The sequence below is a fragment of the Mercenaria mercenaria genome, chromosome 9 (genome assembly GCF_021730395.1).
Source record: "Mercenaria mercenaria strain notata chromosome 9, MADL_Memer_1, whole genome shotgun sequence".
Lineage (NCBI taxonomy): Eukaryota > Metazoa > Mollusca > Bivalvia > Venerida > Veneridae > Mercenaria > Mercenaria mercenaria.
The window spans coordinates 16,330,564-16,347,285 of NC_069369.1; the positions used below are offsets into that span (position 1 = coordinate 16,330,564).

General features: G+C 35.3%; 1 protein-coding gene across 1 annotated transcript in view; it reads right to left on the bottom strand.

Moving 5' to 3' along the window:
• The window catches only part of LOC123546575 (kinesin-like protein KIF11-B), a 51,140-nt gene that overhangs the window by 21,138 nt on the left and 13,280 nt on the right, over window positions 1–16,722 (bottom strand). Inside the window, exons 5-10 of the mRNA XM_053550900.1 lie at window positions 10,096–10,220; window positions 9,121–9,211; window positions 8,587–8,732; window positions 3,425–3,521; window positions 2,676–2,771; window positions 2,011–2,099 (exon numbers count right to left, since the gene is read on the bottom strand). Of these exons, the coding sequence (XP_053406875.1) occupies window positions 2,011–2,099; window positions 2,676–2,771; window positions 3,425–3,521; window positions 8,587–8,732; window positions 9,121–9,211; window positions 10,096–10,220 (644 nt within the window). The remainder of the gene's footprint in view (window positions 1–2,010; window positions 2,100–2,675; window positions 2,772–3,424; window positions 3,522–8,586; window positions 8,733–9,120; window positions 9,212–10,095; window positions 10,221–16,722) is intronic.

The window sequence follows — 16,722 nt, forward strand, 5'->3', positions numbered from 1 at the left end:
CAAAGTTTTTCTATTATTTGACCTACTGACCTAGTTTTGTAAGGCACGTGACCCAGTTTCAAACTTGACCTAGATATCATCAAGGTGAACATTCTGACCAATTTTTATGGAGATCCATTCACAAGTATGGCCTCTAGAGAGGTCACAAGGTTTTTCTGTTAATTGACCTACTGACCTAGTTTTTGGCGGCACGTGACCCTCTTTCGAACTTGACCTAGAGATAATCAAGATGAACATTCAGACCAACTTTCATACAGATCCCATGAAGATTATGGCCTATAGAGAGGTCACAAGGTTTTTCTATTATTTGACCTACTGACCTAGTTTTTGAAGGCACGTGACCCACTTTCGAACTTGACCTAAATATCATTAAGGTGAACATTCTGACCAATTTTCATGAAGATCTCATGAAATATATGGCCTCTAGAGAGGTCACAAGGTTTTTCTATTTTCAGAACTACTGACCTAGTTTTTGACCGCATGTGACCCAGTTTTGAACTTGATCTAGATATCATCAAGATGAAAATTCTGACCAATTTTCATACAGATCCCATGAAAAATATGGCCTTTAGAGAGGTCACAAGGTTTTTCTGTTATTTGACCTACTGACCTAGTTTTAGACGGCACGTGACCCAGTTTCAAACTTGACCTAGATATCATCAAGGCGAATATTCTGACCAATTTTCATGAAGACCTTGTGAAATATATGGCCTCTAGAGAAGTCACAAGGTTTTTCTATTTTTATACCTATTGACCTAGTTTTCGAAGGCACGTGACCAAGCTTCGAACTTGACCTAGATATCATCAAGATGAACATTTTGACCAACTTTCATAAAGATCCCATGAAAAATGTGACCTCTAGAGTGGTCACAAGCAAAAGTTTACGGACGGACGGTCGGACGACGGACACCGCGCGATCACAAAAGCTCACCTTGTCACTTTGTGACAGGTGAGCTAAAAAGGGCACTATATAAATCTGGTATAATAATAATAATAATAATAATTATACTGACTTAAACGCTTACGAATACAGGTGTCGATACAGGTTCAGTACAGGTTATATAGATACAGCCCAGGATGAAAATGGCGGAGATTTGTTTACATCGCGGTTGGATTCAGCATCGATACACACGAACAGCTGATATGTGCACGCAATTGGTAGTGCATTCGACAAGAACTTAGCGTGATCGCCCAAAATAATCGCAACTGCGCGTCCTAGATGCAACACTTTGATTGTTTAACACTTAGTACATCAGATATAACAAACTGTCAGTTACATTTATACTACCTATGTAATGCCTACCAGGCATTTTTCTGGGTTTTCACGATAAAATTAGATCTTTTCTGCATGTACAGAACATTCTACATTGTAGATTTTGTAAAACTAATGCTCCAATATGGCCAAATAAGATTCATTAGCATGTGGGTTTAATTTTGAAATATTTGTCCATGATTAAATACCAAATTTGAAGCACATTTAATGTTGCTATTTGGAATTATTCCATGTAGAAACATTTACGATGCTAGTTTCATCTGCTGACACAGTAGCTGTCAATTATATCTGGCATGCTTTACATTTTCATAAGCCAAGCCCACAATTTGTTCAAGGTTATTGGGATCAGTAAGTCTATACCACGAATCCAGAACCTCTGGTGTAACAACCATGCAGAACAACCTTTAAGTATAAATGGCTTCAACACATCTGAATTCTGATGCATTATGAAAGTTAGGGCTAAATGGCGAGCTATAGTTTCTGTATTTTCACTTAGCACATAAATAAATGTTTTTCTAATCTGTCTCAATTAGCAACAATGCTTACTTGAAGTTGCAGGTGTAACTATCCACTATGCAAGATCTGCAAGTAATGTTGTTTAAATGTACAACTTTAATGACTGTATTCCTAAACGCAAGGTCTATGTTTCTGCAGTGCTTCATAAAGATATTTTTTTTCAAATGGTTTGCTTGTCTCAAAGTAATGACATAGCTTTATCATACAGATTTAAAACTTACTTGTAATTTTCTTCTGCTATAAAGAATCCATTCTTTTCCCTGGCTGCCTGGAGATCTCGTCTCAACTTGTCAATTTCATCATTATACTCCTAAAAAGAAAACAAAAACACAAGAAGGTTAGGTACACATTTTGTCATTTTTAGTTTAAAACCACAGTGACATAAGTGAACTTTCAAGATTTCTGTAGAAGAAAGACCCCTAGGTGTCCCGCTCAGCATTATTCCTGGCATAAACAACCAACCTTAAGGTAGCCAGCTGAATGGTTCTCTAGCATTGACAAAATCTGAATACTGCTGCAAGTGCTGGACAATATATAAGAAAAGATTTAGAGTTCAGATTTTCTAAGCACAAAAAGGGCCATAATTCCAACAAAATGCAGGCTAGAATTATGGTTCTTGGCCTACATAGTCACCTAATGATGATAAACAAGTTTGCAAAGTTTCAAAGCTTTAGCGCTTATAGTTTTGTGAGAAAAGGTGGACCTAAACAAAAATTTTAATCAACGCTGACGATCAAAAGACGACAATACCTCGTAGATTTTTAAAAAAAATTGGACGAGCTAAAAGTATAAGTGATTCAAATTACCGATAATCAACCAGTCAAAGATTCATAACCTATACTGCTGATTAAATTAAATTCCCTGTCACTGAAGAATGAACATATACCTTGATAAGCGCCTTCTTTGTCAACTTCTGATTAACTTCTGGTCTGTTTGTAATGTTCTTTGCTCGATGTGCATAATCCAGGGTGCTCAGCGTTTCCTGTAATATAAAGTTTCGAGCTCACTTTTACCTGACACAAACTTAAATGCTTACATTTTTGTTTCATCTCCATTTTGTAAACAGGTAAATCTTTTCCAATTGCATGCAGCAACAAAAAATTGTCATATATAATCATGCACCTTCTTTTCACATTTTTCCCTAATCAATTATATTTATTTTTTTATTTTGTTGGGTTTAACGATGCACCGACACAATTATAGGTCATATGGCGACTTTCCAGCTTTGATGATAGAGGAAGACCCCAGGTGCCCCTCCGTGCATTATTTCATCACGAGCGGGCACCTGGGTAGAACCACCGACCTTCCATAAGCCGGCTGGATGGCTTCCTCACATGAAGAATTCAACGCCCCGAGTGAGGCTCGAACCCACATCGATGAGGGGCAAGTGATTTGAAGTCAGCGACTTTAACCACTCGGCCACGGAGGCCCCTTAATCAATTATAATGTCAGCAAAACTGTCATATGTTTGAGATTTTATTAGAAAACAAGGTGTGGTACCCTTGAATTATTCAATGTATTGCTTTATGCAAATTATTGAAACCATCGCTTGAAGCAATTGTAATTGTGTATAAATAATAAAACAAAATGCATTATTTTCATTCTGTGACACTGAAGTGTAAAGAGGTATATTACCTCTAAATTGATGGAAGCTGGAGAGATTGTAGCTATGATGGATGTTTTTGTTCGACCACCGAGAGAATCCTGTAGTATCCTCGTCAGCTTGCTCTCCCTGTAAATAAATGCTCATGTTCAATTTCACATTTAAATCTATTCATTCATTCACAATCGAACTATATTTAAGTTGTCTCAACTGTCAAATTCAACATGGTATCTCTCAAATACTTGTGAAAATTTGACCAAAGAAGTCCTAAGCTAGCATGTTTTTCTTTACTTGTAGCCAAACAATTGTTGTTTTTGTTTTCTGGTCACTAACCAAAGTAATCAATTAGACTACCAAAACTTAACTGACAAAATTATATAATTGCTGATGGTCTTACCTAAAACCTTTTAATAAAATATTACTATTAAACATTTTAATACAGACAGGGCTTCAGATAATTTTTTAGGCCAATGAGTATCTACCCATCATATTTCTTGGGAATGAGTAAAATCTGAAACAATCACTCCAGAAAATTTCAATTAATGAGTGAATATGCCAACAATATTAGACAAATATCTGAATCTAGTAGTTTACATATCTATTTCTTCGATCACAATCAGTATCAATCAAAACTTTTCTTTCTTTCATATTTCCTTTCAAAGACATTTTGATAGCATTTTAATTCAGTGGAATCACAATGCCTATTTTGAAGTTTACTAGAGCCAAACACATTTTACATTTCGTACTTAACACAGACAATTCATTTTTTGTTTTTGCCGGTAAAAAGTCATTGCATGCACTTCTGTTATTTCATATATATTTTTATAGGCTTAGAAATGATCAAACGTGTACATGTATATGCATTATTTCAATGCGTAATTCATGCTAAATAGGCATCTTGTCCGGAGCCCTGACAGTCATATTCATTGGGTTAAACTAGAAATGTGTGCATAGGACACTGATGTCCTCGCTGTGTGATGTTAGGAAACAGAAGTCCTGTGAGTATAGCAGTTTGACAAACATGTACATGAAGTTACCGACAGAAAGAAATATGACCATAAATATTTATTTCACCTTTAAATGATAAAATATTACAACAATCATCATCTTACTATGGTGAAAGTGTATACTGAGATATATCCTTCTATGCATATAAAAGTTATAACTCTGACATGAGTCATTTGAATATCTGTTCAAATGTACAAAAAAACAACAACAAAAAAACAACAACAGAAGTTATAAACTGAAAAAGAAAAATTAAGTAAAATCTTTGACAACTAAGTGTATCTTTTACTTCTAAGTGTGACCTTGACCTTTAAAACAGGGATGTGACACTTCATCTTGTTATAGCTATTATTCATGCCAGGTTTTTTTAATATCTATGCATCATAAAAATGTTATAGAGCATAGAGAAAAATTTCGTTAAATTTAAGTATGACTTGACCTTTGAGCCAGGGGACCGACTGTAGCACCTGAAATGTCTTGTTATGGTGGTTATTTGTGTCAAGTTATTTCAAAGTCTGACAATACCAGCTGGACAAGATTTTGTGCACACTATATGCATCCCCCACCCCCACCTCATTTTTAATACCAGGTCATTAAATTAAATACGGTAACTCTGAAAATTCAATTTCAATCCAAAACAGTAACAACTAGAGCTATCACTAAAGGTGATGAATGTACCCCCCGCATGCACTGACATAGTACATTGCAATTTGACGCACACAAGATTGCATAATCATGTGGACTGTATGTATATAGACTGTATGTATACAGTATAGTAACAAAAAACAAAGTCCCATAAATATGCAGAATATTTATCTAAAAGAATGTAACATGCACCATGCACAACTAGGGTTGGTACTGATCACTTGTGTGAAGTTTCATTAAATTGTGTGCAAGGGTTTGGTAGATTAGGCACACACAAGATTGCATATGCAGACAGTATGTACATAGTATGTTAACAAGAAACAAAGTCCCATAACTCTGCATTTTTTGTCGCTGAAAGAACCTAAAATGCCCCGTGCACAACTACTGTTGTTACTGATCACTTGTGTGAAGTTTCATTAAATTGTGTCAAGGGGATAAGGAGAGATGGTGCGCACAAGATTGTGTCTATGTATATAGTATAGTAACAAAAACAAGAGGACCATGATGGTCCTGAATCGCTCACCTCTTCCCACATGACCCAGTTTTTGACATAGTGACCTAGTTTTTGAGCTCATGTGACCCAGTTTTGAACTTGCTGACCAATTTTCATGAAGATCCATTGAAAAATATGGTCTCTAGAGAGGTCACAAGGTTTTTCTATTATATGATCTATTGACCTAGTTTTCGAAGGTACGTGACCCTGTTTTGAACTTTACCTAGATATCATCAAGGTGAAAATTCTCACTAATTTTCATGAAGATCTCATGAAAAATATGGCCTCTAGAGAGGTCACAAGGTTTTTCTATTTTTATACCTACTGGCCTAGCTTTTGACTGCACGTGACCCAGTTTCTAAACTGACCTAGATATCATCAAGTTGAACATTCAGATCAATTTTTATGAAGATCCATTGAAAAATATGGCCTCTAGAGAGGTCAAAAGATTTTTCTAATTTTAGACCTACTGACCTAGTTTTTGACCGCAGTTGACCCAATTTCAAACTTGACCTAGATATCATCAAGATGAACATTCAGACCAACTTTCATACAGATCCCATGAAAAGTATGGCCTCTAGAGAGGTCACAAGGTTTTTTTATTATTTGACCTACTGACCTAGTTTTTTAAGGCACGTGACCCATTTCAAACTTGACCTAGATATCACCAAGGTGAACATTCTGACCAATTTTCATGAAGATCCATTCAAGGGTATGGCCTCTAGAGAGGTCACAAGGTTTTTCTATTTCAAGACCTACTGACCTAGTTTTTGATCGCAGTTGACCCAGTTTCAAACTTGACCTATATATCATCAAGATCAACATTCAGACCGACTTTCATACAGATCCCATAAAAAATATGGCCTCTAGAGAGGTCACAACGTTTTTTCATTATTTGACCTACTTTTTGAAGGCACGTGACCCACTTTCAAACTTGACCTAGATATCATCAAGATGAACATTCTGACCAAGTTTTATGGAGATCCATTCACAAGTATGGCCTCTAGAGGTCACAAGGTTTTTCTATTTTTAGACCTACTGACCTAGTTTTTGACCGCACATGACCCTGTTTCGAACTTGACCTAGATATCATCAAGATGAACATTCAGACCAACTTTCATACAGATCCCATGAAAAATATGGCCTTTAGAGAGGTCATAAGGTTTTTCTATTATTTGATCTACTGACCTAGTTTTTGACGGCACATGACCCACTTTCGAACTTGACCTAGATATCATCAAGATGAATACTCAGACCAACTTTCATACAGATCCCATGAAAAATATGGCCTCTAGAGAGGTCACAAGGTTTTTCTATTATTTGACCTACTGACCTACTTTTTGAAGGCACATGACCCACTTTCGAACTTGACCTAGATATCATCAAGGTGAACATTCTGACCAATTTTCATGAAGATCTCATGAAATATATGGCCTCTAGAGAGGTCACAAGGTTTTTCTATTTTTAGACCTACTGACCTAGTTTTTGACCGCACGTGACCAAGTTTCGAACTTGACCTAGATATCATCAAGATGAACATTCAGACCAACTTTCATACAGATCCCATGAAAAATATGGCCTTAAGAGAGGTCACAAGGTTTTTCTATTATTTGACCTACTGACCTAGTTTTTATGGCACGTGACCCAGTTTCGAACTTGACCTAGATATCATCAAGGTGAACGTTCTGACCAATTTTCATGAAGATCTTGTGAAATATATGGCCTCTAGAGAGGTCACAAGGTTTTTCTATTTTTAGACCTACTGACCTAGTTTTTGATGGCACGTGACCCAGTTTCAAACTTGACCTAGATATCATCAAGATGAACATTCTAACCAATTTTCATGAAGATCTTGTGAAATATATGGCCTCTAGAGAGGTCACAAGGTTTTTCTATTTTTAGACCTACTGACCTAGTTTTTGATGGCACGTGACCCAGTTTCGAACTTGACCTAGATATCATCAAGATGAACATTCTGACCAATTTTCATAAAGATCCCACAAAAAATGTGACCTCTACAGTGGTCACAAGCAAAAGTTTACGGACGGACGACGGACACCGCGCGATCACAAAAGCTCACCTTGTCACTTTGTGACAGGTGAGCTAAAAACAAAGTCCCATAACTCTGCAAATTTTTTTTCTAAAAGAACCTAACATGCCCCATGCACAACTACTGTTGTTACTGATCACTTGTGTGAAGTTTCATTAAATTGTGTCAAAGGGATGAAGAGAGATGGTGCGCACATGATTGTGTCTATGTATATAGTATAGTAACAAAAAAACAAAGTCCCATAACTCTGCAAATTTTTTTCCTAAAAGAGCCTAACATGCCCCATGCACAACTACTGTTGGTACTGATCACTTGTGTGAAGTTTCATTAAATTCTGTCAAGGGGATAAGGAGAGATGGTGCGCACAAGATTGTGTCTATGTATATAGTATAGTAACAAAAAAAACAAAGTCCCATAACTCTGCAAATTTTTTTTCTAAAAGAACCTAACATGCCCCATGCACAACTACTGTTGTTACTGATCACTTGTGTGAAGTTTCATTAAATTGTGTCAAAGGGATGAAGAGAGATGGTGCGCACATGATTGTGTCTATGTATATAGTATAGTAACAAAAAAACAAAGTCCCATAACTCTGCAAATTTTTTTCCTAAAAGAGCCTAACATGCCCCATGCACAACTACTGTTGGTAATGATCACTTGTGTGAAGTTTCATTAAAATGTGTCAAGGGGATGAGGGGAGAGGGGTGCGCATAAGATTGTGTCTATGTATATAGTATAGTAACAAAAAAACAAAGTCCCATAACTCTGCAAATTTTTTTTCTAAAAGAGCCTAACATGCCCCATGCACAACTACTGTTGGTACTGATCACTTGTGTGAAGTTTCATTAAATTCTGTCAAGGGGATAAGGAGAGATGGTGCGCACAAGATTGCGTCTACGGACAGACGGACAGACAGACAGACAACCTGAAACCAGTATACACCCCCTTACAACTTTGTTGTCAGGGGGTACAATAAATAAGTCCATAAAATCAGTAAACACCTATATGGAATATGAGGGGCATGTTCAACAAGGGCAGTTATGACACGTCCAAGGGTGAGTAAGCTCTGGTTTATATTCCCGGCTTCCCGAGCCCTCTTGTCTACTGCTCCAGATCGCCCAATGTTTTCACTACCTGCTAAATCAACCTGGAAATCAGACACAAAAGCTGTACAAATAACTTATCACAATACATATCAATTACACAGGCAAAAAAACTAAAATAATAAATTGTCACAATACAATCATATCATTTACTTTAATTTCCAAACAGTTTACGTCTGATAAGTTAACTATAAGACAGAGTTGATAATCTTTTCTACTTATTTGAAAATCCTTGAGGGGGTAAAAGACAGTGGATGTTTTTGTGATGAAATGTAGACTAAAAACAATATTATCTTGAGACTTCCCAAGAAGCTGCCAACATAACTGTGCTTAATGAGAACATCCTAGACTTCTGATTAGTACCAGTGCATTATAATGGAAAAGCTGAATAAATGGTGAAATGAACAATGTTAAAACTCAAAGAAACTATACCAGGTGCAGTTTTCCCGTCTTCAGCAGCTCCTCACCATCTATTGTGTTTTCCTTTGTGTGAATTGTGACAGTAAATACAGAGTGAGACCGACTGCAAGGTTAAAAAGACCATTTTATTATTAAGTAAAGTATCATAAAATATTATATCAAAACTCTTTCATCCATTATGTTCACCTAGTCAACTGAAATCTGCTGCAGACATTTAGTTTTATAGAGAATGCAGATGCCAACAAGAGCTGTCAGTGGACAGCGCGCTCGACTATTCTCAGTGCTTGATAGTATAATATAAGCAATGAGTAAAACTTTAACATTACAATAAGCATATTCTAAGTTGAAAAGGGGCCATAATTCAGTCAAAATGCTTGATAGAGTTGCCTCCTCCTTTTTACAGACTGGGGTCATGATGGTAAACAAGTATGCAAAATATGACAGCAATATCTCAATGGACTTTGAAAATATTTGGGGTGGTACACAAACTTTAACATTTATTCTAAGTCGAAAAGGGGCCATAATTCAGTCAAAATGCTTGATAGAGTTGCCTCCTCCTTTTTACAGACTGGGGTTATGATGGTAAACAAGTATGCAAAATATGAAAGCAATATCTCAATGGACTTTGAAAATATTTGGGGTGGTACGCAAACTTTAACATTTGTGTGACGCCCACGCTGACGCGAGTAGGATACCTCCCCTATTCTTCGAATAGTTGAGCTAAAAATGATAGTGGCAACAATCAGATTAAGATACAAGAATTTCTTCTAAAAGTCAGCATCTTCTGGAAATGTCCCATGTTTTATGTTTGTCAGATATGATGTTGGATAACCACAATGGAAACAGTTACTTCCTAAAATTGTTTACAAGAGTGCCAACTTCAAACTTGACCTTAAGCCGACTGACTACAACTGTAAATATTTTTTAGAAGTTTACAGAACTCTCAAAAACCCAAACATATGCTATCTAGTAGAGATAGTTTGTTACCTTGAGAAGGCATTCATGAGTGTAGCAGCTGTCTGACGTCGGGATGCTCCGCGCTCCAAGATCTCATAAACTTCATCTTTACTCTTGACCACTATTTCTTCCAGACCTTGTATTATAACAGAACCCTGAAGGAAGTCAAATATAAACTGTAGAACAGTGGTGTAGTTATGACTCAAACATCAAAAACAGTTAATAGTATGATCAGTATCCACATGAAGTATCATAATCAGGGTATTGTGACATATTAGAAAAAGCAATTAGAGCTTAGCTTTTCAGATTGAAAACGTTTTATACGTAGACTGGACTTCATCAACTAATATTACCTATTCAACTTAGTGAACTGTGAAGTAGGAGGGCTTAAGGAGGAACCACACTAACTTTTTTTCAGAGCCCACGTTATTGACTGGTACCAACACAAACTGGAAGATATTTCTTATTTAGATCTGTGCATATTTTTACGTTTAATGCATCAGTGACGTTTCTATGACGTCGCAAACATGACCACTTCGCGCACTTTTGACGTCAGATATACGGGGACAAAATCTGCCTTTAAATTATTGTACCGGCAATATTTTTTAACGTAAACCCATAAATTATACATGAAATGAAAGCTGACATGAAACTCCAGACGATGATTTAATCGGTATTGCTCTACGTTTTCGCTTAATAAAATGAGAGCCAAAAAACGAGTTTTCTTTTCACTTAAAATTTCCACAAAAAATTAGCTTCGCTCAGCATTAAAAAAATATCCATTCGTAATTTTTTGATTAAAACTAAATATGTTTTACATTAGTATGTTTTCTGAATAACAGTCAAAATTTAGAAAGTTCTGCGGTGTCGTTTTTATGTAATCTGCTGTTATGTGTTGATACTAGGTCAACAAATTTACGTTTTCTCTACGTCACCGTTTCAAATTGTTTTTGAAGAACTGACAAGTTACGCAACATTCAGATAAACGTGAAATTACAATAGTTATCCCATTATTTAGTAATTGTGGTAGCTTTTATGGAATGTGTAATCACACAGACGGTAACACTTTCATTAGTTAACATACTGCAAGATTCGAATATCTACCGTTCAGACCCGAAATACGGAAATATGTTTCTGCGGGGGTAAGTACTAATTAAAGAATAGGCTGAGACTATGGCATTCGTTTATAGTGATAAGAATCATTATCACATCAGTGGAAACACTAGTGTAAATTTCCTTTCAGTGACCTCATTATCTGCGTGGTCATATTCGAAGTTATGCAAGATAATAAACATGTATTACAAAATTATTGCTAATACATTTTCCACAAAAGAGAGTTATAGACCTGAGCCTATTTAACAACGCAAATAGTTAACATAATTTATATACTTTGTATAAAGCGTACCATATTTATGTAGTAATTTTACATAAATGACCGAATTTGTGTATAATTGCATAAAATATTACAAATTTTTAGAGCAAATTGGCCGATCACGATCACGTGCTTGGTGTGGTCAAAAAGACATGTAGACTCAGATAATAGTGCGTAGTTCTGCACGGATTTCTCGACTCATATTTTACGATTTTTATCGCTTAGAACACTTTATTACTATATGACATATTACTCTAGATATCCTAATGGAAGTTACATTCATTTGTAGAACTATTCAAGAACTATTTCATAAAGGTATAGCGCAAGGCTCAAACCTGACCCCAAGGGTCGTCCGGGCTTGAACATGGATGTCATTATGTCAAAAAGCAAAAACATTACGAAAATACACTTTATTTTTCTGAAAAAATATTTAACATCAACTAAGGCTCTTAAGTAACATGTTTTGGCGAATATCAATTATTTCTATGGAAATAAATAGTTTTAGGTAAGTTTTGTCCTTCTGTACGATCTGTAGACTTATTATAGGGACCGTATAACACTAATCCTGGTCGCATTTTTTCGAAAAATTCATCAATTTCTTTTTATTATAAAAAAGCGTTAAGAGTAAGATATCAAACTGAAATTTCTTTTAAAAAGTAGTTGGAAATATTGTCTAATCGAATATGAAAAACAATTGTCTTCCCCGATGAGCACGCCATCGGGAACATTTGCTGAACTTTGCCATTTTTGTCTTAAAAGATTTGCCGTAAAATAAGGAAAAAGTGCTTATAAAATATTTACTTTGGCGAAATAACTGCAAATTAAAACTTGTTTTGACTGAAAATGACAAAATTTGAAACTTTGTGACAAAAAAGACAACATCTTTTCGTCCATCTGTACTTAATTTAGGATAAAAGCTGTATTTCCGTACGGTAAAAGGCAGTGTTTTTCATTAACTTCACATAATTGTAGAATGTTCCAAACACAAGATATTTTAATGAAATAACTTTTATAAATTATATCTAAACATTGTCTAAGCAGATATGTAATTTGTATATTTTTATCGCCGACGGTTTCGTCGGAGGACCATCTCAAAATGTATCATTTTTCGTGAAAATATGCATACTTCTAATCACATATTAAATAGAGGGGCCGGCCTTATCAGAGGAGTCATATCTTCATAACCTGATGTCCGATTTTAATAAATGATACCTTGTTGCTAAGGGTAAGCAAGTACCTACAGAAAAAAGGCCACGTCAGGTTCGAAACCGCTCGACTAGGGGTCAAGGTCATTGGTCAAATTCCGGTAATATTCTCAAAATATTAACTTTTCAGAGCAGTCAAGGCAGTCCTGAAAACTAAAGCACTACCTTCACTGAGTCCAATGACACCATTGGAGCAATTCTCACGGCTCCCCGGGGCGGGCCAGCTTAGTCTTGGCCAGCACCCTACTGCAAAAAACAAGTTTGGCCATTTTCTTATACCTATCCTGAGCTCTGATGGCATCATATGGACTTGTAAGTAGCTTAAATGTAAAGCCAAGACATCTACAAACATATTCTTGTATGGTATAGGTAGGTACCTGGGGTGTAGAGACTCGAACAAGGGTCAAAATCTAACATAGTGTCATTATCAGCTGAAATTCAGTATGAATTTAATACAATACCATTCCTCCATGTATTACCTCCCCTGACACATATGGCTCACCCAGGTTTTCGAACATGGTCTTAATCCGTAGCCAGGACCCATACCGAGTTGACCATGTATTAAAAGGGAACAAGTTTATGTCAAAAGGGACCCAACTGGGTCGAAAACCTTCCAGACACGGTCAAAAAAGCCATTCCGAACCTACTTCGTAGCTGTGACATGGCCTTATACCTAATTATAAATATATTACATTAATTGTAACTGGCGGCACTTTAGCTACCTACTATATTTGTTTAGCATGTTAACAGAAACAAACTTTTTTTGTGTAACCTTAAGGGCTATATCTACATTCACGTCATTTTTTCAGCGTTGAAAAATGTTACTGTAGTGATGATTAAAAAGTTCTTATAGCCACAAAACGGCACGGTAAAACTTTCTGTTTTTTACTACATATTTACAGGACGTATTAGTGTAAATCATATTCAATTTTGGTAAAAAAATTACGGATGGATTTTTTTTTAATGCTGAGCGAAGCTATTTTTTAAGGAAAATTTAAGTAAGAAGAAAACTCGTTGTTTGGCTCTCATTTTATTAAGCGAAAACGTAGAGCAATTCCGATTAAATCATCGTCTGGAGTTTCATGTTAGCTTTCCTTTCATGTATAATTTATGGGTTTATGTTAAAAAATATTGCCGATACAATAATTTAAAGGCAGATTTTGTCCCCGTATATCTGACGTCAAAAGTGCGCGAAGTAGTCATGTTTGCGACGTCATGGAAACGTCACTGATGCATTAAACGTAAAAATATATACAGATCTAAATCAGAAATATCTTCCAGTTTTTGTTGGTACCAGTCAATGACGTGGGCTCTGAAAAAAAGTTATAGTGTGGTTCCTCCTTAACCAAGGTTAATTTGTAGAATGATTTATCATTACTTATGCAAGTTTGGAAACAGTTAAACATTACTTTACATTCTTATCTGTGCAGACATACATATTGCAAGAAATACCCAGGCCTCGACCTTAACTTTTTTCAGCAGTTGCCAGCAGGTCCACCAACTGCTAAAATCTAGTAGACCTGCTCAGACTTTAGTGGACCTCCAATTCTATCACATAAATTGTGATGCTGTAGACGTCATAACTTCATATGACTCAAAGCAACAGGACTTATTTCTAAAATAATTAAAAATGGAAGACTGTAGCAATCTGTTACCCCGAAAAATAATTATTTTGAAAAGTGTCCCAAAATATGGACACAATAATCATCATCCTCCCGACCCGTGTTGAAAGTAGTGTTGTAAAATCGGTTTCAAAACAAAATCGATTATCGAATCGAATCTGAACAGCTATTTCGATTCACAATCGATTATATAATCGAAAGTAAAAGCATTCAGACTTACCTATAATTATACTCTTATTATAGATTCCACTTAGGCAATACATTTCAGATAATTTCATAAAACAAAAATATACTATGCTTTTATCATTACTTGGGACTAGGGATGTTTATTAAAATTGTACGCGTAAATACTTTTCTTGATAAGTAAATTAAACCAATAACAAGTGTCAAGTGATCATGGTGAATACATTTAATGTATTTAGGGAATGCATTTTTACTTTTAACTATAAATTTCTATAAGTATAAAATTGATTAATTTAATCTCAATCTCGTTGGCTTGATAAAATAAATATAAAACAAGACAGTTCAAGACTATTTCAAAATAAGGTTGACAAATTGACAGACACAGAGAGGTACATCGGGATCATTGTTAAATAATTCACAAGTCCATACGAATTACGAAGAGTTCGAATAGTTTGGGTACGAAAACATACCTTTGTTCACATATGATTTTGGGCAGAGTTTGCAAATAACAGATTGCATGTTGAGGTTTTCTTTAATAGGGGGTCCTTGTTTTGTTTTTTCGAAGCCAAAATAAGCCCACACAGTCGACTGAACTTTTCATGGACACTTTTTTCTGCCATTTTACGTGTGAGCGTGACGTCCCTTGCGGTTTAATTAACGAAATGTATGAAAATTACGGATATATGGAATGAACGGAAAGGGATCAATTGCGCGAAAAGCGCTAGCGACATCGATTTCAGAACTCCAACATCGATAGTCGGCGACCTGCAGCTGCCGGCGACGATTATTCGATTTAACTCGATCATCGTTTCATCACTAGTTGAAAGTGAAAAAAAAAACATCAACAATTAATTATCGGTAATTATTCTGATGATAAACTAAGCTAATGGCAGCATTCGCTGAGTTATCTTCCCACATGATTTGATAGGTGTCGCTACGGGCGAATAGGTCCTATCATGCGTATACTCTCGGCTTTTATCATAGTTAAACTCTTTTTCTTAACCTTTCATGCATTTGACAGCTGAATAAAAAAGTAATTAAAGTATTACAAAAAATCTAATCGTGTAATTTATCAATATAATCTATTTGGATAACTGTTTCTTCTGTTTTTAACATAAAATTTAAAGCCTGGTAAAATTTTCATCATTTCAAAATGCTGGCTTGTAATATATAACTGAAATTATTATTGTAGCTTTAATTTAAGCGAGTCACATTTCCGTATAATTTATAAGCAAAGTGGGGCTAGCTATAGTAGCTTGTTGAAAAATATTGCTAAATTTTACCCCTGAATGGAAGCTTTGTTTCAAATAGACAATGGTTTCTCTGGAAACATTTAGTTTGCATAAAATTGCCTATCCATTGGCTGCATACTGATTGTTATCATAAAAATGTACATGCCATGTGTCCTGTTAACTCTAGGGGGTTCAAGAATATGTCCTTGAAGCAGACTTAACACTTCCTGCTCCCACTTAGGTGTTAAATATAGGTCAGATGTTAATGTAATGTGTATAATAAGTTTTCTTAATACATTGCAATTTGAAATAATGTCTAATATGTCTCACATTTGTTTTATCTTTAAAGCTTCACAGATTTGTGGTATGTGTATTATAAATCCTACGGGTGTTTTTATTAAATGTAGAGATTTATATTTTCACTTTATGTGGGCAAGTTGCTGTGAACTGAATTGACTGAAAATTAAAGAGGCAGCATCATAAAATTAAATTAACACGTGGTATGTCAACTTGTCAATAGACATCATTTATGCCTCATGGATGATATTTTCATGAAATATATGAGAAAACACCTATAATAAATTAATTGGTCTGATGGAAAATTGAAGGGACATCTTATCACAAGAGTATAATTATATTCTAACATTTTACAGTAATTATTATTATAATTTCTATATTATTCAAGATCTCATTGCATTAAACTGTGTATGCAGATCTTTCCGATTAATTTGTAACTTCAGGAATATATACTGTCTAGTATACTGATCCTTATTCTAAGAATATAGTCTGAATACTTGTACAATGATAAAATGACTTTCCAAGGAGGCATTTCAATATTGAAAAATACTTTAAAGCTAAATAAAAGCATTTATTGTCACAATTAACAAACATAACAATCATACAGTCCATATATAAACTGACACACAGAAAATGCACTTTAAAACAGTCTTTACAGCTAACCTCACAGAGTATCAATAAATATAAATAAAGCTCTTTCCTCAATTGCTCAAGGGATAAACAGCTGAATTTTGATAACATAATCG